Source organism: Chlorocebus sabaeus, chromosome 10 (assembly GCF_047675955.1).
Source record: "Chlorocebus sabaeus isolate Y175 chromosome 10, mChlSab1.0.hap1, whole genome shotgun sequence".
Lineage (NCBI taxonomy): Eukaryota > Metazoa > Chordata > Mammalia > Primates > Cercopithecidae > Chlorocebus > Chlorocebus sabaeus.
The window spans coordinates 88,270,094-88,293,359 of NC_132913.1; the positions used below are offsets into that span (position 1 = coordinate 88,270,094).

Genomic DNA, 23,266 nt, shown 5'->3' on the forward strand with positions numbered 1-23,266 from the left:
TTTCTTTATTATTTTTTTGAGACAGAGTCTCACTCTGTTGCCCAGGCTGGAGTGCAGTGGTGCAATCTCAGCTCACTGCCACCTCTGTCTCCTGGGTTCAAGCAATTCTCCGGCCTCAGTCTCTTGAGTAGCTGGGACTACAGGTGTGTGCCACCACACCTGGCTAATTTTTATATTTTTGGTAGAGATGGGGTTTCACCATGTCAGCCAGGCTGGTCTCGAACTCCTGACCTCAAGTGACTTGCCTGCCTTGGCCTCCCAAAGTGCTGGTATTACAGGCATGGGCCACTAAGTCCAGCTAATTATGCAATTTACTTTTTGCTGGCTTATGCTATAATCAGCTTGCATTTATTAATTCAGATATGCCTCTTGGTTAGGCTGCTGTAAGGGCTTGACTGGAGACATCATACAGTGATGTTTTGGAGCTGACATATCTGGATCAAAGTCTTTGTGCTACTGACTGTCCACCTTAGGATCAAATGAGGCATTGCATATAAAGTACTCAGTGTCTGGATCAGAATATTCAATATGTAATGAAAAATAACCATAAAATTTAAGTAAAAGTCATGAAAAGTCTGCTTTTTCTCCATTATGACCACTCAGGTGCTCATATTCAGAAATATATTAAGAAATAAAAAGTTGGTACTCTCACTTTATTACTGAGCAATATGACAGACTGCTGTTGACTTATCTGCCTACCCCATAATCCAGTACTGGTAACTATTATTACTATAATTTCTCTTAATCCTTCAAACTAACTAGGGACTTCAGTATCACCATTAAAACCTAGTAGTACATATCTTAAAATGTATGGTTTTTAAAAAAGAAATATGGTTTTCATCCTTACCTTGCATTAGGGGTAAGGCTTCGTAAGACATGAGTAAGGGAGCTAAGTGGCAGGGATCCAGACTGCTTCACCAGAAGAGAGTTCTCATAGGAGGTTTCTTCAGTATAAGGACTATATGTAGTAGTTTCATACCAGAGCCAGTTAAAAAGACTCTGCTTTGCATGATCCCACACTAGCACATGATCAAAGAAAACAAGAATTACAAATTATTTTCATATTGTCATGATACTAGATTCCACTTTACAAAAGAATGAGAAAGGATTAAATAAAAATGAATCCTCAAGTTTTTCATTTTTGCCACTTCCATATCTAAATCAGTAACTCACAATCTAATTTCATTTTCAACCAACATCTGAACCTTTATTTTTATATTAAGCATAAATTAAAAGCATTACCAATGCATTCTTTTTAAAAAATTAGAAATGTTTTAACATTTTCTTCTACAGGATTATCAGAAAGTATATACACTAAGTTCATAAAATAAATGCTGCAATATTACAAGAAGAGAAGGAGACCAAAATAATAGTTGGGTCTTTTCTCTCCATTTAACTTTAGACTAAAACATCCTTATTTAGTATCTGAATTTTTATTTCCAAAAAATATGTTCTAAATTAGATTGAGAACACATTTTTGGCAACCTGTGTTTTTAAACATGTAAAAGGGGGAAAAGCATTCTAAAAACAGTAAAAATTTTCTGATTTACATTAATACTATGTTTTGTAAGACTGATACCTCTAGAAGGAAAAATAGTAACACTTAACTTACTGAGAGGAGCGTTGAGGTGGTCAATGGATGCTATAAGGTAAATGTTATGCAAAGATGACAACTGACCAATGATTTGCTGGCTCTTCTCTCCTCTCAACATCTGGCTATCCAAATTGTGGATGAGAAGGAAGAGTTCTAAAGAAGAATCTAAAAAGAAAAGAAATCCAATTATTATTATTATTTTTAGAGAGTCTCACTCTGTTGCCTAGGCTAGAGTGCAGTGGTACAATCATAGCTCACTGCAGCCTCCAACTCCTGGGCTCAAGCAATCCTCCCACCTCAGCCTCCCGAGTACCTGGAACTACAGGCGCACACCACCATGCCTGGCTAATTGTTTTTTTGGTGGAGACGGGGTCTCACTAAGTTGCCCAGGTTGGTCCTGAACTCCTGGACTCAATTTGGCTTCCCAAAGTGCTAGGATCACAGACGTGAGCCACCATGTCCAGCCGCAATTGTTATTTTTAGTGATATTTCAGTGATTATTTCCTCTACCACACACAATGCCTAGGTATTAAAAAATATATTAAAGTAGTATAGGATAAAATAATGATTGCTTAGGGGTATGTAATTTATTTGAGAAGATATGTCATTTACTCATAAAATAGACAAGACATGATTAGCACTGAAGTCAGGCCCTACAGAAAGCAGCTTTTTTGTGTGTGTTTTTTGAGACAAGTTCTGGCTCTGCTGTCCAGGCTAGAGTGCAGTGGCAAGATCCCAACTCACTGCAACCTCGACATTCCAGGGCTCAAGCCATCCTCCCACCTCAGCCTCTCGAGTAGCTGGGACTATAGGCGTGTACCACCACACCTAGCTGATTTTTATATTTTTTGTTGAGATGAGGTTTCACCATGTTGCCCAGGCTGGTCTGAAACTCGTGACCTCAAGTGATCTGCCCGCTTCGGCCTCCCAAAGTGCTGGGATTACATGTTTAAAGGCAATTTTATTTTTATTTATTTATTTTTTTGGAGACAGAGTCTCGCTCTGTTGCCCAGGCTGGAGTGTAGTGGTATGATCTTGGCTCACTGCAACCTCCAACTCCCAGGTTCAAGCGATTCTCCTACCTCAGCTTCCCGACTAGCTGGGATTACAGATGCGCACCACCAGGACTGACTAATTTTTTGTATTTTTTGTCGAGACAGGGTGTCGCCATGTTGCCCAGGCTGGTCTCAAACTCCTAACCTCAAGTGATCCACCTGCCTCAGCCTCCCAAAGTGCTGGGATTACAGGGGTGAGCCACCGCGCCTGGCTTTTAAGGGCAACTTTATTTTTAATGTACACTGTTGATCCATTAACACGGAACCCACAGTCAAGAACACTATAACTCATAACTGAAGGAAGTTTATATATACAGGCATTTTTTCCCCAAGGCACATCACAGCCTTCTTGTGCTTGGGAACACTAGATAGCATTCTAACACTATGCTTGGGGGCCATTTTAAACAGCCAAATCACCGACACAAAAGCAGAAAAATGTGAAAAATGTAGCACTGAACGGACTGCGAAAAGGATGCTTGTTTATAGTATGAGAGTTGAAACAAGACGGCAAAGCATTGCCTTGTTTGACCTCTGCTTAGAATGTGTACGTTGGGCAATGCAAACTTTTTGCCACTCTGTGCATGTTTCACTTTGCAAAAGTGCCAAGAGTATTGATTTTGGGATTATAAATAAATGTTAGCAAGCAGGAAAATTTGTTATTATAGAATTTGTGAATAATGAGAATCAACTCTACCTGTTTTCAAATGTGTACAGTTGGTATAAAAATGTGTATTGTCTGGCTGGGCTCATGTCTGTTAATCCTAGCACTTTGGAAGGCCCAGACAGGCGGATCCCTTGAGGCCTAGGAGTTTGAGACCAGCCTGGGCAACACAGTGAGACTCCATCTCTACAAAAAATTTTAACAATAGCCAGGCAGATGGTGTGTGCCTGTAGTCCCAGCTAATGGGGAGGCTGAGTTGGGAGGATCACTTGGGCCCAGGAGGTTTAGGATGTAGTGAAATGTGTTTGTGCCACTGGATCCCAGCCTGGGTGAGAGAGAAAGACTGTGTTAAAAAAAAACCAAAAACAAACAAGTATACTGTCCATTTCTATAAAGAACTGTGGGTAAAATGGGTGTAGAAGTGTGAAAGGAAATTTGGGACAGAAAGCTTTTCAGGTTGGAAACAAAATGAAGACAAAACTAAAGAACATGCTAGAATATTGGTAAGATAAAAGTACTATGGAAACAGAGCTAGGATTATTGACATTATCAATAAAATTATCCATCAAAGCAGTTAGGCATTCTCACGTATTTCTCTTAATTCTTAATTTAGTCATTATTAAATGGCAATGAACTATCAGAGACTATATAATGCTATTTCCAATTTTCTGACATACTCACATAACCAAAACATTCACACCAAAAGAATCAGAGATCTTAGTATATAAAATTATCCCAATGTAATGATATATACACAGAATAAAGAAATAATGTTTTATTTATTTATTTATTTTTAGATAGAGTCTCACTCTGTTGCCCAGGCTGGAGTGCAGTGGTATGATCTGGGCTCACTGCAACCTCTGCCTCTCAGGCTCAAGCACTTCTCCTGCCTCAGCCTCCCAAGTAGCTGGGACTACAGGCACGTGCTACTATGCCTGGCTAATTTTTTTTGTATTTTTGTAGAGATGAGGTTTCACCATATTGGCCAGGCTGGTCTCGAACTCCTGACCTCAGGTGACCCACCCAGCTTGGCCTCCCAAAGTGCTGGGATTACAGGCGTCAGCCACTGTGTCCAGCCAAGAAATAATGTTTTATAAAAACATTAAACAATATAAAAATATCAGACAAAGATGTAACGCTCAAGTGGAGGCACTTTACACAAGCAAAACAAACCCTGAAAATTATTCTGAAATAAATTAGCTGGGCTTGGTGGTGCACGCCTGTAATCCCAGCTACTTGGGAGGCTGAGGCAGGAGAATTGCTTAAACCCAGGAGGCGGAGGTTGCAGTAAGCCAAAATTGCGCCACTGCACTTCTGGAGTGTTTTATAAACAGAAAAAGGCTTTTGGATATACAAACTTAAGATAGTGGGACTAACATTTTTCTTCCCTGTTAAGTTCACAGAAAAAGTTCATAGAAAAAGGTCAAATTATTTTAGAGCACCAAGATAAGTGCCATTATTAAAATTATCTTTTTGGGCCAGGTGTGGTGGCTCACACCTATAATCTCAGCCCTTTGGGAGGCCAAGGCAGGAGGACTGCTTGAGCCCAGAAGTTCCAGACTATCCTGGGCAACATAACGAGACCTCATCTCTACAAATAATACAAAATTAGCTGGGCACAGTGGCACATGCCTGTGATCTCAGCTACCTGGAAGGCTGAGATGGGAGAACTGCTTGAGCCCAGAAGGTCAAGGCTGCAGTGGGCCATGATGGTGCCACTACACTCCAGCCTGGGCAACAGAGAGACTGTCTCAAAAAATATATATATAAAAATAATAATAATAATACTGTATGTATATCTATGTATATAATACATATAATATGTATGTATAACTGTACTGTATGTATATAAATACATGAATAAGTAGAAGTATATGCTTAACTTTACCCTAAAACTACAGAGCATCTACTTCATGTTACCTTCTTTAAATCTCTTTACTATCCAGTCTAGCTGATCCAGTATACTGCGGAAAGTACCCATATGATCGAGGACTTCTTCTGTTATAGAATTCAGGACCTATATCATGAATGTGCAAGAGGTGCCACATTAATTACAATTTATTGTCATATACAACTAGAAAATCAAACCTTTTTTTATAAATTAATAATGAATTTGGATTTCCCAAAAGTTTTAAAAAATCACTTTTAAAAATTCTACTGGTACTCGATGAATTATATCTAATTCATTCTTTTTTGCCTAAGTTGTGGCTAAAAGAAAATAGAAAAGAATAGCAAAGATATCAACATAATAGGTAATATAAGAGGGCAGCAAAAACAAATGAAAAAGCTCCCAAGAACATGAGAAACATTAGAAAACTACAGTTCTATCAAAGGAAACAGGACACAAACACTATAGACACTTTTAAAAAGGAATACTACATGACTCAATATCCAGCACCCAAAAGATTTCATGTTCAAATGAGGAAGAGATATTAAGCATTTGAAATAAAAATGATCTATGATAAATGTATTGTAAAACTATAGTCTTGACATCCTGTTGCATTTTAAAGCATTTTCACAGCATGTAGTTTTTGCCTAATAAAGCATTTTCATAGTTTATAACAAAACTGAAGACCCCATAATTCCCTTCTTCAGAAGTACCACTGATACTCAGTGCAGTAAACAAAACTAACATATTTTCCTAAGTTTTAATACATGTCAGTTGCAACGTAGGACATTCAAAGATGGTTTCAAAGCTAGATTCTTCTGAGTCCAAACACATGGTATTAAGCACTATACAATCCTACTACCGTAAAGACTAAAACAAAAATTCTTTAAAACTCCATCCTCATTTATGTGGGGGCATGAATTGGCAGAGGATATAATGTTTTTCCCTTTAACATTTTGAAACTTACTGATTTCACACTGATTCCGGGAAAGAAGCCATTGATGACAACGTGAATGGAATCTTGCAGCATAGTGGTTCGAAACCTTTCTAGTAAATCTCTCTTAGAACCCAAACCATAAAGCACAATGTTGAACCCAAGGCTGTTAGGAAAGACAGTATTCATGCAATTAAACTTCAATACCTCTTATTACCAATTTTATTATCAACCAGTTTCCTTAAATTAAGCTTATAAAAAATACAGGAAAGGGGTAAGGCACATTGGCTCAAGCCTGTAATCCCAGAATTTTGGGAAGGCAAATGCAAAAAAGTTTTTCATATATGTATATATACTTTTTTTTTTTGAGACAGATCACTCTGTCACCCAGACTGGAGTCCAGTGGCACTCTTGGCTCACTGCAACCTCAGCCTCCCAGGTTGAAGCGACTCTTCTGCGTCAGTCTCCCAAGAAACTGGGCTATAGCTGTGCGCCACCACACCTGGCTAATTTTTATATTTTTAGTAGAGATGGGTTTTTGTCATATTGCCCAGGCTGGTCTTGAACTCCTGGGCTCAAGTAATCCACCCGCCTTGGCCCCCAAAATTGCTGGGACTACAGGTATAAGCCACCATGTCCGGTCAAAAATATTTTTATTTAAAAAAAAAAAAACAATTAAAAAATTATCTGGGTGTGGTGGCAGGTGCCTATAGTTCCAGCTACTCAGGAGGTTGAGCTGGGAGGATCACTTAAGCCAAGGAGTTTGAGGCTGCACTGAGCTATGATGGTGGCACTGCACTCCTGCCAGGGCAACAGAGCAAGACAGTGTAAAAAAAAATTAACTAAAATTTTTTTTTCAAGATGGAGTCTCGCTCTGTTGCCCAGGCTGGCGTGTAATGGCACCATCACAGTTCACTGCAACCTCCGCCTCCCGGGTTCAAGTGATTCTCCTGCCTCAGCCTCCCCAGCAGCTGGATTACAGGCGCCTGCCACCAGGCCCGGCTAATTTTTGTATTTTTAGTAGAGATGGGGTTTTACCATGTTGGTCTCGAACTCTTGACCTCAGGTGATCTGCCTGCCTTGGCCTCTCAAAATGCTGGGATTACAGGCATGAGCCACCGTGCAAGGCCAGGAATCAATATTTAGTGATTTAGCTATCCCAGTTCTTCCTCTTCCTTCCTAAAAAAAAAAAAAAAGTATTCTTTTCAAAATTATTATTGGCCGGGCATGATGGCTCACGCCTGTAATCCCAGCACTTTAGGAGGTCGAGGCAGGTGGATCACTTGAGGCCAGGAGTTCGAGACCAGCCTGGCCAACATGGTGAAACCCCGTCTCTACTAAAAAATACAAAAATTAGCCTGGCTTGGTGGCAGGCACCTGTAATTCCAGCTACTTGGGAGGCTGAGGGAGAAGAATTGCTTAAACCTGGGAGGTGGAGGTTGCAGTGAGCTGAGATCGCATCACTGCACTCCAGCCTGGGCAACAGAGTGAGACTCCATCTTAAATAAATAAATAAATATTTATTCCAAACTCATACAAGGTAAAGGCACAATTTTATTATCTGTATACCAATTTGTTCAGTAGCTTCACTGTAGCTTCTATTACTTTTCAGATGACAGATGACTGGAGGCAAGGGAGATCACTGCCAATAAAAGCCCTAAAAAGGCCGGGCACGGTGGCTCACGCCTGTAATTCCAGCACTTTGGGAGGCTGAGGTGGGCAGATCACGAGGTCAGGAGATCGAGACCACCCTGGCTAACACGATGAAACCTCGTCTCTACTAAAAATACAAAAAATTTAGCTGGCCATGGTGGGGGGTGCCTGTAGTCCCAGCTAATTGGGAGGCTGAGGCAGGAGGATGGCGTGAACTCGGGAGGCAGAGCCTGCAGTGAGCCGAGATCACACCACTGCACTCCAGCCTAGGCGACACAGCGAGACTGTCTCAAAAAAAAAAAAGTCCTAAAAATTTTACAGGCTGAAGCAGAGTTGAAATTGATAGATTAAATTGAAAAGGTAAGCAGAGGTCAAGTAACAAAGGCCTTGTTAAGTCATACTAAACCATTAATTCACTAATTCCAAGGAGAATGAGCATTTATTTATTTTGAGATGAAATCTTGCTCTATTACCCAGGCTGGAGTGCAGTGGCGTGATTTTGGCTCACTGCAACCTCCGCCTCCTGGGTTCAAGCAATTCTCCTGCCTCACCTTCCCAAGTAGCTGAGATTACAGGTGTGCACCACCAAGCCTGGCTAATTTTGTATTTTTAGTAGAGACGGGATTTCACTATGTTGGTCAGGCTGGTCTCGAACTCCTGACCTCAGGTGATCCGCCCACCTTGGCCTCCCAAAGTGCTGGGATTACATAGATGTGAGCCACCATGCCCGGCCAAGAATGAGCATTTAAAAGTAACTAATGAGGGGTTAACAGAAAGGTTTTAAGTAGGAAAGTAACATGTTCTTTTCAGAAAGATCACATTGGCTATGTTTGGGGAATGGATAGGAAGGAACAAAACTGTGGAAGATTAATTTAGCTGTCATGGAGAAAAATGTAAACATGTCAAGAACTTTATAGTCAAGACAATAAGATTTGGAGACTGATTAGATGTGGAGACTGAGTAAAAGAATACTTAAGAATGGCTCAGTGCTGGGCGTGGTGGCTCATGCCTGTAATCCCAGCAGTTTTAGAAGCCAAGGCAGGAGAACTGCTTGTGCCCAGGAGTTTGAGACCAGCCTAGGCAAGATGGTGGAGATCGTGAGACCTCATCTCTACACAATAAAAAATTTAAAAAATGAGCCCAGGTATGGTGGCGCACATCTGTGGACCCAGCTATTCAGGAGGCTGAGATGGGAGGATTGCTTGAGCCCAGGAGGTTGAGGCTCCTTGAGCTGTGTTCACACCATTCTGGGTGACAGAGTGAGACTCTGTCTCTTAAAATGAGAAAAAAAAAAAAAAAAGAAGAATGATTCAGTTTTCTGCCATAGGCAACTACACAAATGGAGTGACTAACATTCACTCATTCACTCTGCTGGATAGCAGGGGCAGGTGGGAACAGTGGACTTCAGATGAGCTTAATTTTATGTATGTTGAATTATTTACAGGACATCCAAGTAGAAACTGCTAATATACATTCAGATATCCAGGTCTGCTACTGAGAGTGAGGTATGGGTTGGAGGTTAACTGTTACATGAGTCATTCATATACAGAAACCAACTGAAGCCAGAAGAGTGAATGAGCCCACCCAGAACACCAAGCACTAGAGGTCAAGCTAAAGTCCAACTCCATGACTGTTTACGAAGGTCAAGCAGAAACAGTATTTATGTGATGCTCTCTGGCAATGCAGGATAACCTAGAAATGGAAGAACAGAAAAGAGGTAACCTCCAAAGGTAGAGATTACAAGGTCAAAGCACAGAAATAAAGAGGCAAGGAATTCAGAGAGCTAGCAGTTCCAATGAACTTGCTGACTATAAGATCTCACCTGAGAAGCAAAGCAAATTAAGTTATCTAAGTTGACATACTGGGAGAAAAAAATAATGATGGGCTAGAGATGGGATTAGAGTGAAGAGCTTACAAATTTATAATGCACAGATCCATAATTAGTTATTGAGAGAAGCCGAGGTTCTTGCAGGAAAGTTAATCATTCCCTTCCTAGCATAACTTTTTTTTTTTTTTTTTGAGACAGAGTCTCTCAAACCCCCGGGCTCAAGCAATCCTCCTGCCTTGGCCTCCCAAAGCACTGGGATTATGGGTATGGGTCACAGTGCCTGGCCCATGGATCTACCTTCTTATTTACCTCAGTGACAATGTAACTGTGAGTGTGCATGTATATTCACATTCGTGTACATTTTAAGCACTTCCTTATGTTCAAGTCTTTTTAACTGCAAGGATAAAAGTAATTATCATAAAAAGAAAATACTATGTTTTGATTTCACTCATTCTTCTAGGCATTTTAATGGAAATTTAAAATTTAATCTGAGGTGTGTGAAAATAATAAAAGTGAAAAAATATTCTAGGAAATAATGTTAAAATAGTAAATTAATGCTTATACAACAAATCTGCTCATAAAATTCTGAAAGTCTGTAGTACACAAACATAAGATTAAAGTAAATATTATCCTTTCATTTAAAGAACTATGCTGTGGAAAACTGGATTAAAATCTAATTGGTATATTTATTAATCTTGACAAATTAAATATATAGGTTTTTTAAACCAGTAACATAATTCTAAGAAATGCTATTTACCTTGTCAATGGCTGTCAAGTCTGATAAACACAAATTTCTTAAAAACTGTAGAATTTCTGGGAAGAGTCATACAATAAAGTGACATTTCTATATGAGTCATAATGTCTATTTTTACATTTATTTTTATATATGACTAAATATATCAAACTCATTGTAAAAAGAAAAATGTTAACTTACTTTAACATATTCATGTAAATATGTATTATTCTTTATTTTACAAGGGTTTGTAATGATAATACTTACTGTAATTGCAGCATCCATTTATGAAATAATTTTTCATACTGTTGATTTAGTTGTTTAAGTTCGGCAGAAAAGGAAGGGGAAACCTTGCTCAATAAGTTACGCAATGTTTGCTTTAAAAAAAAGGAGGAGGGGAAAAAAGTCATTCTCAAACCACAGATAGCAGATCAATCCAAACAATTTCCTTAGAAGTTGAGCTTAGAAGAAGCCAATTGGGATATTACTTTAATCTGGTTTGGCAATGAGTGTATCAACTGATAAACACAATTCTTAAAAAATAATTTGTTTTCTTAAAACTGTTAACATTTTTTTTAGTAATAACAGCAAAGAATTTGGTAAGTTTTGTCCAGAACCATTTAAATGATTATAAACTCCAAGAATAAGGTTTTAATTTAATTCTCAGAAAACATTAAAGGTTCTTTATAATTTACTTACCATTATCATTAGTAAAATAAATCTGTATCACTGCTCCTCTTCCAAAAGCTGTTTCTAACAAATCCTTTATCTTTGATAAGTATTGCAAATTTTTAAAAACAATAACATAAATAAACTGAGGAAAGTGCATTGCCCTGTACCCCAAACTTGGAAAGTCATGCTGATGAATTAGAGATCATTTTTTGAAATGAAAACTCCAGCAAAAAGCTACACATGGGTCTTCACTCTGGCACTACCATGTTTTCATGATTCCACCACCTTTCAAGTAAAATATTCTTTAAATACTGAAGATTAGAGTTGCGATAAATATTTCAGGTACTCTGGCTTGTACAGTGTTTATTTAGTCACAGTTAAAGCAAAACAGGACTACCTTTAAGTAAAATTGTTAACTAGGTTGCTAAAAAAACAAAACAAAACAAAAAACTCTCTTATCTCTTCTCAGTTCAGAGCCCTGAAAAAGCAGAGAAAGCACTAGTATCTTTTCCAGCAGTCATTTACACTGGATTATCTGATCATATTCACACTTGAGTGTGAACTCTAGAATGTTATCTCATGTATGTACTTTCATTTCAAACTTTTTTTTTTGAGACAGAGTCTTGCTCTGTCACCCAGCCACTGCACTCCAGGAGGTTGCTCACTGCAACCTCCACCTCCCAGGTTCAAGTGATTCTCCTGCCTCAGCCTCCTGAGTAGCTGGGATTACAGGTACATGCCACCATGCCTGGCTAATTTTTGTAGTTTTAGTAGAGATGGGGTTTCGCCATGTTGGGCAGGCTGGTCTCAAACTCCTGACCTCGTGATCCTCCCGCCTTGGCCTCCCAAAGTGCTGGTATTATAGACGTGAGCCTCCGTGCCCGGCCTCATTTCAAACTTTAATTAATATTCATGGAAAACTGCACTTTTGACCCCAATATCCAGCTGTACTAGAATGAGGCAGAACTGGCAATCTAGTTTTGAGCCTGGGCTTTAACAGACTGTTTTCCCACTTTTTCTCTTATGCCTCTGCCATTGTCATGAGGATAACATGCCTCAGCTAGCCTGCTGGTCCAATGAGGAAGAGAAACATGGAGCAAATCCTAGATCAGCCAACCTCTGACTGACTTGCAGACATGAAAAATAAATGCTTATTGTCACATGCTACTGAAGACTGTATTGATTAGCTATGCTATGTTTATGATCAATGAAAGGCTTTCCTCTCCCTCACTGACAGGTGTTTCTTTCATCCCCCTAGAGATCTTTTTGCCTCTAAGTATGATGAAGTCCTATTGTGAGCCTAGACTCATGTGCCCTTCTCCCACGTTGCTTATATTCTCTGATCCAAGTCTCAATACCAATGAGCCAGGACTTAGATTATCAATTGAAATTACTACTGGCAAAGACTTTCTCACTCAGATGGTTCTGTCTCCTCTCTTAGAGAAGTAAAACCCCAGCAAATATAACTGTATGGTATTTTTTTTTTTTTTTTTGTAAAATGAGCTACTGGAACCATAGTACATGGTAATCTTGTTACCACACTGGGCAGGTTTTCCATAATATCCTCAAGTAGAATATCCTCTACTTTTTGCAAAGTTTGTAACTGAGAGAAAGTCAGGTTGCAGTCACTGTTTTATGACCAGTGTGAGGTTTAGTAAATACATATAGGTTAAATGAATAACAGAGATTAATGGCAAATGGATATCAAGGACTATGACCCTGATGATTATCATAGATCCTGAAGAAATAATAAACAAATAAGAGGGGGAAAATGCATAATTACAGTCCAATCCAGTAAATTATTTATTTATTTATTTAAATTTTAGTAACAACGAGGTCTCCCTATGTTGCCCAGGCTGGTCTCGAACTCCTGTGTTCACGTAATCCTCCTCCCTTGGCCTCCCAAGGTGCTGAGATTACAGGTGTGAGCCACGTGTGCCCAGCCTATTTACTATTTGTATAACAAAAGAAGTAATAATCACATTAACTTGTGTTTCATTTGATCAGGACAATAATTCTACTTGTGTATGCTTTTCAAATGTGTTGCTTATGTAGCATATTTTTCAGGACAGAGTAAAAAAAAAATTTAGAAGTAACATTCCTTGCAACATACCTGATCCAGTTTAGCTCTCCTTAGCTTCTGCAACGTTCTATCTGAGGTTAAAACTTTTGAACTGCTGTGAGCTTCAAAATACTCTTCCACTAAGTCACTCTGAAAGTGGACAGAGTAGTCAGTCCTTAGTAGCTTCAGATATCTGTCTTATATCAAAATTAGACAGTAATATTAATGTAAAATAAGACATGTGAAATTCTTTACTTGGTAGTCTTTTTAAAGCAACAGTACCAGTTAAGGTCAAGCATATTTAATTTCAATAATAAAACTGAGTAATTACTAGGATCATATAAGTTAAAGAAATGACTAGATGAAGTAGTAGTCTATTCCTAAAAATGATTCCTAAGTTACAATATGTAATTTCCATTTAGACTAAAAAAAGAGAGATGATTTTACATATCAAGATCTTTCTTTCTCCTCAAGTAAATCTTTTTTTTTTTTCCTTTCTTTATTGAAGGTCTCACTCTGTCACCCAGGCTGGAGTGTAGCGGTGCAAATATGGCTCACTGTACCCCCAACCTCCTGGGCACAAGGGATCCTCCCACCTCAGCCTTCCAAGTAGATGGGAAGGCAGGCATGCACCACTACACCTAATTTAAAAGATTTTTTTTTTTTTTTGCAGAGACAGGGTCTTATGTTATCCAGGCTGGTTTCAAACTCCTGACCTCAAGCAATCCTCCCACTTTGCTCTCCCCAAGTGCTGGGAAACAGGTATGATGCCTGGCCTCAAATAGTCTTAGCAAATTCTTTAATATTAGTATAGCTGAAGTACTGTGAAAATGAGGAGGAAATCGACTGCAAGGTAATAAAAGAAAAAAACCACAAACAAACCAAAAAACTTGCCTACTATTCCAGTCAAGTGGAATTTTCTTCTCACGCTATTTGTTCTTCTTATTTTGGGCAGGACTAAACTCTAGGGTGGTAAGGAAGGGACAGAAAGCTATTTAAGCAGTAGGCTCCTCAATTGCTCTGAACCTTTAGATACAGCACCAGGATAATTAGCCTTTTCTAAAACCAGGGTGCCTGCAGTATTCTTCCAAATGACTCAGCATGGGTCCCTAGCCACATCATTCATTACACTGACTTAAATACATCGACAATGGTACAAAAACAAGATACACTGAGAACTCATGCCTCCAACTGTCCAATCAATATTTACTTAAAAGTTCAGTTTTTTCTTTTTGTTATTTTTCATTCTAATCCTATAGCATATTTTAAAAATTATTTATTTATTTATTTTTGAGACAGAGTTTCACTCTTGTTGCCCAGGCTAGAGTGTAATGGCATGATCTCGGCTCACTGCAGCCTCCACCTCCTGGGTTCTAGCAATTCTCCTGCCTCAGCCTCCCAGGTAGCTGGGATTACAGGCACACACTACCACACCTGGCTAATTTTTGTGTTTTTAGTAGAGATGGGGTTTCACCATGTTGGCTGGGCTGGTCTCGAACTCCTGACCTCAGGTGATCCACCCGCCTTGGCCTCCCAAAGTGCTGGGATTACAGGCATGAGCCACCGTGCCTGGCCTAAAAAGTTCATTTTTATACAACAGAATTGAGATGTCACTTTTAAGATGTACTATTTAGCATATACTATGGTATTAATTCATGAATATGTAGACAGGCCAGAACAGAAAGTCAAGAAGTAGAAACTGATATATGTGAGAATTTATGTGGAAGGCTGAGAAAATATAGAAAAGTGAAGAAAAAATATTATTTTGAGAGATGTGGATCTCTTAGGGTAGCCTATCTTTGAGATATTACACAATTTTTCTTTAAGGTTAAAGTCTCTCTCTTCACTTACTGTTTTATCTCTTTTCATTCTCTTAGAAGGTGTTTCTTTGCAAACAGGAGCTGAAACTACTCTATTCTGAGCTGGAATCTTTTGGCTGAATATGACTGCATTAGTGTCCTCTTCATGTTCCTGTGCAACCCCTTCATCATCCTCTGAGTTGGAAGCAGAATATTCGCTTTCACTGTCAGAATGAGACCTTGGAACTGTGGGGGGAAAAATAGCAATTTGGACAATTTCATGGTTTGACAAGAGAGGCATTGTGGGGTAAAGGAAAGAGTGGGGGCTCTGTGAGTGAGTCTGAATTCTGGTTTTGTCATTACCTGCTCATGATTTCACCAGAGCTAATTAATAAATTCTCTCAGTACTGGTTTATTTATCAAATTAACAGTACATAATTTTAATAAACCATTAGGAAGATTACACTGAAATGTATATAAAGCCACTAATAATGCCTGATACTCAGGAACTGTGATAGAAATTGTTAATCATACTAACACCGTTCTCCTTCCCTCTTCCTTGCTAACAGAGCTCCAGTTTTACAAAATACGGCAATGTGCCCCATCCTAGGGGATGATTCATGGTAACTGCATTTTTCTTCTTCTAGGTACCTGCTTTCCCAGCCTCTGCTCCAACTATGGTTGACTATGTGACCCCTGGACCAATGAATTGAGGGAAAATAGCTGGCAGTTCTGAGAAAGATTTTCATCAATTATGTAAGAAAAACCCCTATTTATACCCATCGTTTAAAGCTATGAAAGCCATTTTGCAACATGAAGTATCAAACCTAAAGATGAAAAATGCTGGTGGCAGAGTAAAAAGATAGGAACAATCTGGGACCTTAATGACACTGTTGAGTCACATCAACCATGGAACTTGCATCTCCATATTTGTTTTGATGTGAGATACCTAAATGTCTATGGCTTAAACTACTATTATAGAATTTTCTGTTGCTGCCTATTGACAATGTCATTCTAACTAATATAGCACTCAATAAATGGTACTTATGATTATAATTATTACTAATACATACACATACACCATCCCAGAGTTGATTCAAGAATCATCTTTTTAGACAAACCACAACCTCACCCGTACAACTCCCCAGAAATAATATAGCTAGTTTTACACTTATTAAATAAGAATAAAGCCAGTTTCACAATCAACAGGCATAAAACTGTTTTTAAAAGCTAACTTCCAAAATATGAGTAAAAAAACTTTATACTGCAGAGGATTATCCCAAGTCAGAATGTAACAAACGTAAATATTAAAAAAAAAAAAAAAAAGGCTTAATTTTGTAAGCACATATAGCTTAGCAGATTCAGATGTGCACTGACTGCCGCTCATGGTATATGCACAGCTTAGAAGTGGTGGCAGGTACCAGAAAGTGTCTCTACCTTCTTTACATGTATGCTTCCTCCATGTAGGTATATATGTTTTGTGGTGATTAAGAAGGAAGAGGGAAGTTCACCTTCTCTCTAAAAAACAACCCATCTTTGGGATAAGGAGAAAACACAAGACATGGGATATAGTTGACATGAAATAACAATCACAACTATACAGACCTTTTACTGCTTTAATATACCAAATCATTTAGCATTACCAATTTTATGGTGATTAAAAATACAGTTTTAACAATTCTATGAAATCTGTACCTTGAAAAGAAAGGGCTATGAAGTATGAAGCCCTGATGTTAGGCTGAATTTAACAATGTTGGCTAATACTACTCTTGTCAAGGATCAACATTATGAAAGGTATTGACATTTTCCTGATATATAAAGGTCCAGTCATTTGCCCCAAAGTTAAATATTCAAAAATCTGAAACGATTTTTAATTTCCTAGAAGGCAGGAGCCATGTCTGTTCACTTGATTTTGTTTAGCATTCAGTACAACTACGAATATTTAATATTATTTCATTATAAAATTTCCAAATAAATCAATAGAATAATTTCCAAACTGTCTCAAAACTGTCTTAAAAGGCATGTTATTTCTTTGGAAAGACCTTTTAGCTGACTTCAGTATACACTGACTACAATGTGAAAGACATGGTGCTAAGCGTTGCAGCTAAAAGCCAAAGATTCAAAACACCAAGCAGTCTAAGTCTAGAACCTATATACTTAACTACCATTGCCTGTTGTTTAGATGTTGCTTTTTATAAAAATGTCATGTAAAAAGAAATACGTACCTATTAATCTTTTTCTTAGACTACGAGGTGCTGTTGACAGAAATTCACTTTTGTCATTGTTCTGTTTAAAAACAGGAAAAGCATTAAATAACAACATAGAAGTTAATGACTGATCTGAGTGAAAGAGGCTAGATAGAAAAGAAAAATATTTTGCTTTCAATAGACTGCATTAGAGCTAGATGAGTTTACTTCCTAGAACTAGAAGATAATGACAAATGAATTATTTGGAACAAAACAAGGGTATAACAAAAGAAACAAATTCCAAAGGATTACTAGAGTGATTCTAGAAATTGAATTCTATATTATTTGTAAAGTATGTATATACTTCTATTATGTACAGAAAAAATATGAATATATCAGCCTTTTGAACTACTTTCACTTATCAGATTAGTAGAACATATACACACACACACACACACACACACACACACATATATTTTTTTCTGAGACAGAGTCTTGCTGCATCACCCAAGCTGGAGTGTAGTGGCATGATTTCGGCTCACTCCACCTTACTGCAACCTCTGCTTCCCGGGTTCAAACCATTCTCCTGCCTCAGACTCCCAAGTAGCTGTGATTATAGGCGTGTGCCACCACGCCCAACTAATTTTTGTATTTTTAGCAGAGACAGGGTTTCACCATATTGGCCAGGCTGGTCTCAAAACTCCTGAACTCAAGTGAACTGCCCACATTAGCCTCCCAAACTACTGGGATTATGGGCATGAGCCACCATGCCCAGCCCAATAGAGTATTTTTTTAAAAGATAGTATTATGTAGCAATCGTAAGTATGAAAGGGAATGGGCACTCCTATGTATATGGCAATGGGCCTTTTAATGTGTTAGAAATTTACTGGTGTTAAAGTATTACATTCTTTAAGGAGAGAAATAGAGATTTACACTTTCTTACTTTTTGTAAGAAATTTAAAAATTGTAATTTTTAATTTAACAGAGATAAAAAAATTTCTGTTACAATTAAAAAATTGTAACTTTTTATAGAAGTACAAAGAATTTTTTTATAGAATACTTTACTACCATAAGTTGTTAGCACATTAAAATATCCACTGTTATATACATGTAAATTTCTAACAGTATTGATAAAAAAGTTAAGGTACCCTGTGATTTTGTCAACATGAAAATATGACAAAAAATTTAAGTTTATTGTCTTGTGATAGATTGTTGGTGTCATTAAAATCTGATTTGGGATATTAAGAATAGTACTCTAGGCCAGGCGCAGTGGCTCATCCCACCACTTTGGGAGGCGGAGGTGGGCAGATCACCAGAGGTCGGGAGTTCGAGACCAGCCTGACCAACATGGAGAAATCCCGTCTCTACTAAAAATACATAATTAGCCGGGCATGCTGGTGCATACTTGTAATCCCAGCTACTTGGGAGGCTGAGGCAGGACAGCTGCTTGAACCTGGGAGGTGGAGGCTGTGTTGAGCTGAGGTCATGCCATTGGACTCCAACCTGGGCAACAGAGTAAAACTCTGCCTCAGGGAAAAAAAAAAAAAAATAGAATAGCAATCTAATAACTGAGCTAATCCCTTACCTATGGAATTACAGTATGTCTCAAACTTTTTTGATCAAGATCCTCAAAAATTTTTACATTTTGTCATCTTGACCCAGTACATATATATATATAAACCAAAAAAATTATAAAACAGAAATTTAAAATTCTGTTCTACTTCATTTGTTAAAAATGCAGCCTGTACTCTATACTGCCTGTGGAGGCAAAAGTGACTCCATCTTGGATGCTAATCCATCATGTTAACTTCTGATTAGCCCCAGACTCATGAATGCCTCCTGATTCCTACTTTATTTACTGTCTTCTGTGAAAGAACATGTCAACCTCGATATTATCACACAAATTACTGGCTACAATGCATATAGCATTCTTGCTGTCTTGACAATTAAAGAGGGTTGCCTTTAATTATCTTGCTGGAACATGTATACCCTTTCCTTATGCTATGTAAGCCGTGGCTCTGGGGAGTAACAGTGAAGAGAGCTACCCTGTCTTGTGGCTGCCCAAGACCATGCTCCTGTCTCTAATAAAATACCCTTTACTGACAAACTAAACTTGTCTGCCTTCTCCTTTGGTTTCTTGGCTCCTTTGGCATTTGGGGGATGCTTTGCATATATGGCCCTTTCATGGAACACTCAACACTCGGAAAGGCATAATGAGAAAATTATACCACAAAAACACAAAGGAGGCCAGGCGTGGTGGATCACTTGAGGTCAGGAGTTCAAGACCAGCCTGGCCAACATGGTGAAGCCTTGCCTCTACTAAAAATACAAAAATTAGCTGGGTGTGGTGGTTCGCACTTGTAATCCCAGCTACTCAGAAGCCTGACACATAAGAATCACTTGAACCCGGGAGGTGGAGGTTTCAGTGAGCCGAGATTGCCACCACTGTACTCCAGCCTGGGTGACAGAGTAAGACTCCGTCTCAAAAACAAACAAACAAACAAAGAAAAAACCCCACAAAGGAGGAGATAAAAATTGTCAATTCATTTTAATTACTCTGGAATGGATTTGCCTAAGCCAGCCTAAGTTTTCAAATGTAAATTATAAAAGGATAGAATAATGGATCTAATGCATCTTGGGATCAAACTGCACAACACTGCCCCCTTCCCCCTGCAAATGAAATAGAACATGACATATAAAAGCAAAACCCCCAAAATTTTCAGGCCTGCTACACACAGCAGAAAAAGCACAACAGTTGGGTTTGGGAGGCCTGGCTTCATTTTCTAGCTGTTCTCCTTCCAGTCAAGTGAACTTACACAAGTCACTTCACCTCTCTGAACCTCCAATTCTCCATCTATAAGTTAGATATTTAACTGCCAAATATCTGTAAATTACAAAGCACTATATAAATTAAGAGATCAATTTTTTCATTGAATTTCTGACAATTTTTCATCGAATTTCTGACGATTTTTCGTCATGTCTTACTTTGTAACACTAAGGCTTTTGCTTTTTAGTCAATCACTTACCTTCGACTGAACCTTGTCTGAAGCAGAATGGCCTAAAGAATGAAACAAAAAGCCATGACTTACTACGGACACTTTACTTTTCATTGTGGTCTAGTTTCATCAAAAGTAAAGTTTCCAGGCATGGTGGCTCACACCTGTAATCCCAGCACTTTGGGAGGCAAGGCAGGAAGATTGCTTGAGGCTAGGAGTTCAAAACCAGCCTGGGCAACATAGCGTGATCCTGTGTCTATTCAAAAAATTAAAAATTAAAAAAAAAAAAAAAAAAAAGCAAAGTTGCAGCTTCTGCATAGAAGCCACCATATTATTACTGAATTATAAATTAATTCCCTCTCCACCGGAGGATTATCACTATTCATTTCATGATCACTCACATTATTAACAGCTACTTCCTGCATTTCTGTAGCATTCTAACAAGAAAAATGGAGCCCTTTTAAATTTTGATTATGGAAAGGTACAACTGTCCAGGAGCAGTGGCTCACGCCTGTAATCCCAGCACTTTGGGAGGCCAAGGCAGGAGGATCGCTTGAGGTCAGGAGTTAGAAAACAGCCTGACCTACAGGGTGAAACCTCATTTCTACTAAAAATACAAAAATTAGCTGGGTGTGGTGGCAGGTGCCTGTAATCCCAGCTACTCGGGAGTATGAGGCAGGAGAATTGCTTGAACCCGGAAGGCAGAGGCTGCAATGAGCCAAGATCACACTACTGCACTCCAGCCTAGGTGACAGAGTGAGACTCCTTCTCAAAAAAAAAGAAAAAGTACAATAGAGCCAGACACAATGGTGCTTATAGGCCCTGTTACACAAGAGGCTGAGGCTAGAGGATCACTTGAGCCCAGGAGTTCAAGGCTTTAATAGTGTGCTTAATTGTGCCCGTGAATAGCCAATGCACTTCAGCCTGGGCAACATAGCGAGACACCATCTCTAAAAAATGAAAAAATAGAAATATCGGCAAGTGACATTGGTGTTCAAAAACCAAAAGAAAAATATAAATAAAGAGAAACACAATGTACACTTTTTAATCTAGTTAGAAGGGATCATTCAAAAATAGCCGCTCCACAATCTGTAAGACTTCCAAACTCCAAACGCCTTATTTCATATAGTATTTCCCAAAGTCAAATCTTCTATAAATAATTGGCTAACTCAAGCAAATGACAACAGGATTTAAAGACTATTTCTGGTTAGCCCTGTCAATTTGCACAACTTCAGTTAGCACAGATATTTTTCCCTCTTACTGACTGCTAAACACAAGTATACTAAGTTACATGAGTTGAAATATTAATTGCATTTTGTTGAATGAATTTTTAGAAAAGAAGAAAATATATAAAAATTCACAAACAAGGGAAAAAGTAACATGCTCTATCTTGAAGCAACTATGAAAACTCTTTTCAAAGAACTAATGTAATGTCTTACCCTTGCTACTTTGAGGAACGTTTATCATAATCTCAGGATCATTCTTCAAACTGAATGAAACACTTTTTTTTGGAGTTTTTGCTAGTTCTGAAGCTGTAAACAAAGAAATATATAAAAACTTTTTAAAGGACAACAGTAGATAAACAGGGAAATAAACTTATTTCGCTTACAAAAGTTCTTTAAAAACCTTTGCTACTTTTATCAGAAAAATAATCCTGTCCATATTAGGAGTAGTACTACTTTCACCTTTATTAGCTGTCTTCCCAGCATCTTCAAATTTTCCTTCATATTACCAACAGATTTCTTAAAAAAAAAAAAATACAAATAACTTTGACCTTGCTGCTTTCTCTAATTACCATACTCTCCTCTCCATCAACCACTTATGTTCCTTTCACTTCTTACCATATATAGTTGAGGCACATCTTTGATGGGGGTGAGAAAGAAGGGCCAGAAAGTGAGATCTAAACTCAAGTGAAAACTGTGCAGAGTTAAAATTATACTTTAAAATCTTTTAAATCTTCCATAAAGTGTGGAACAGTTTATTTTGTGCCAAAAATTCTATAATACGTATAAATAATGCATAAAATAGAGTGTTGAACAGATGGCCATTTCTTCAACTGAGAATAAATGAAATAGTGGTCTTTTGTTTAGGGGCCATTTTATTTTTACTTTAACAATTTTCTTTCCCTCATTTTTTTTTTTTTTCTAAAGACCAAAGACCAAATCGCTTGTAATAGGGGCCATTTAAAATAAAAAAATATAATTGTTATCTTTAATGATGCTCTCACACTCACACCATGAGAGGCATGTGGAAAATTAACCCAAATAAAGAAATAGATTTACATTTTCCAAGTTAACTCTCACACTGGGACACTGTTCACTGAGAAAAAGGGCACATACCAAATTAACTGCTTTTTTTCTTTTTTCTCTAAATGGAGAAGGTGTAGTTAAATTTGTACAAGTGAAAGCCATTTTACTGGCTCCTAAACCTTTCTAACCTGCCCCCATTTTTATCCTCCAATCTTGAAACTGACCCAAGATACTCATAACAATCTCTACAAATGAATTGGCTGCTTCTTTTTTCTTAATCTCTTTGGCATTCTATATGATTCACTAGGTTTTTTTGTTGTTGTTGTTTTGCTTTTGTTTTTTTTTTTTAAATCTCCCTTGGTATTATTCCTCCATTTGAGTCTTATGACATTATCCTGGTTCCCAAGCTACCGGTGGTGGTTAGTCCATCTCTTCTTCACTGTCTTCAGCCTCCTCAACATTCTAGGCATACTTAAGGCTCAGTCCTTGCTCTTCTCTTTATGTCATTTTTGGATTAAAGGCTGATTCACAGGATAGGGAAAAAACTTCATATGAAAAGAAGCAACAAAAGCAACTTAGCTGAGATCATTCTAGTTTTATACTGAAACATAAAAATGCTCCACCTGATTTTAAATAACTATAAAACTACAAAGGAATCAGGGAGAAAAGAAGAAAAAGAAAGAATTGAAGAGGAATAAGAACAAGATAGTCTTTTTTTTTTTTTTTTTTTTTTTTTTTGAGATAGAGTCTTGCTGTTGCCCAGGCTGGAGTACAGTGGTGCGATCTCAGCTCACTGCAACCTCTGCCTCCCAGATTCAAGCAATTCTCCAGCCTCAGCCTCCCAAGTAGCTGGGATTACATAGGTGTGCACCACCATGCCCAGCTAATTTCTTGTATTTTTAGTAGAGACAGGTTTTCACCATGCTGGCCAGGCTAGTCGCAAACTCCTGACCTCA

At 38.1% G+C, this 23,266-nt stretch overlaps 2 protein-coding genes across 8 annotated transcripts in view; one reads left to right on the forward strand and one right to left on the reverse strand.

Annotated features, from left to right (window-relative positions):
* The window catches only part of NIF3L1 (NGG1 interacting factor 3 like 1), a 56,801-nt gene that overhangs the window by 30,898 nt on the left and 2,637 nt on the right, over positions 1-23,266 (forward strand). For 2 of the 6 annotated variants that reach the window (XM_073019911.1, XM_007965807.3), the window contains one exon: positions 15,527-17,096. In XM_073019911.1, coding sequence (XP_072876012.1) covers positions 15,527-15,592 — 66 coding nt within the window. In that variant the 3' untranslated portion in view covers positions 15,593-17,096. Of the gene's footprint in view, positions 1-13,753; positions 13,843-15,526; positions 17,098-23,266 lie in introns of those variants that run through there. The other 4 variants (XM_073019913.1, XM_073019912.1, XM_007965809.3 and 1 more) reach the window with 4 other exon arrangements.
* The window catches only part of ORC2 (origin recognition complex subunit 2), a 59,439-nt gene that overhangs the window by 8,902 nt on the left and 27,271 nt on the right, over positions 1-23,266 (reverse strand). For both annotated transcript variants that reach the window (XM_007965800.3, XM_007965801.3), the window contains exons 6-15: positions 21,501-21,593; positions 20,092-20,123; positions 17,105-17,165; positions 14,932-15,125; positions 13,132-13,230; positions 10,614-10,723; positions 6,166-6,298; positions 5,231-5,327; positions 1,613-1,759; positions 848-1,019 (exon numbers count right to left, since the gene is read on the reverse strand). In XM_007965800.3, coding sequence (XP_007963991.3) covers positions 848-1,019; positions 1,613-1,759; positions 5,231-5,327; positions 6,166-6,298; positions 10,614-10,723; positions 13,132-13,230; positions 14,932-15,125; positions 17,105-17,165; positions 20,092-20,123; positions 21,501-21,593 — 1,138 coding nt within the window. The remainder of the gene's footprint in view (positions 1-847; positions 1,020-1,612; positions 1,760-5,230; positions 5,328-6,165; positions 6,299-10,613; positions 10,724-13,131; positions 13,231-14,931; positions 15,126-17,104; positions 17,166-20,091; positions 20,124-21,500; positions 21,594-23,266) is intronic.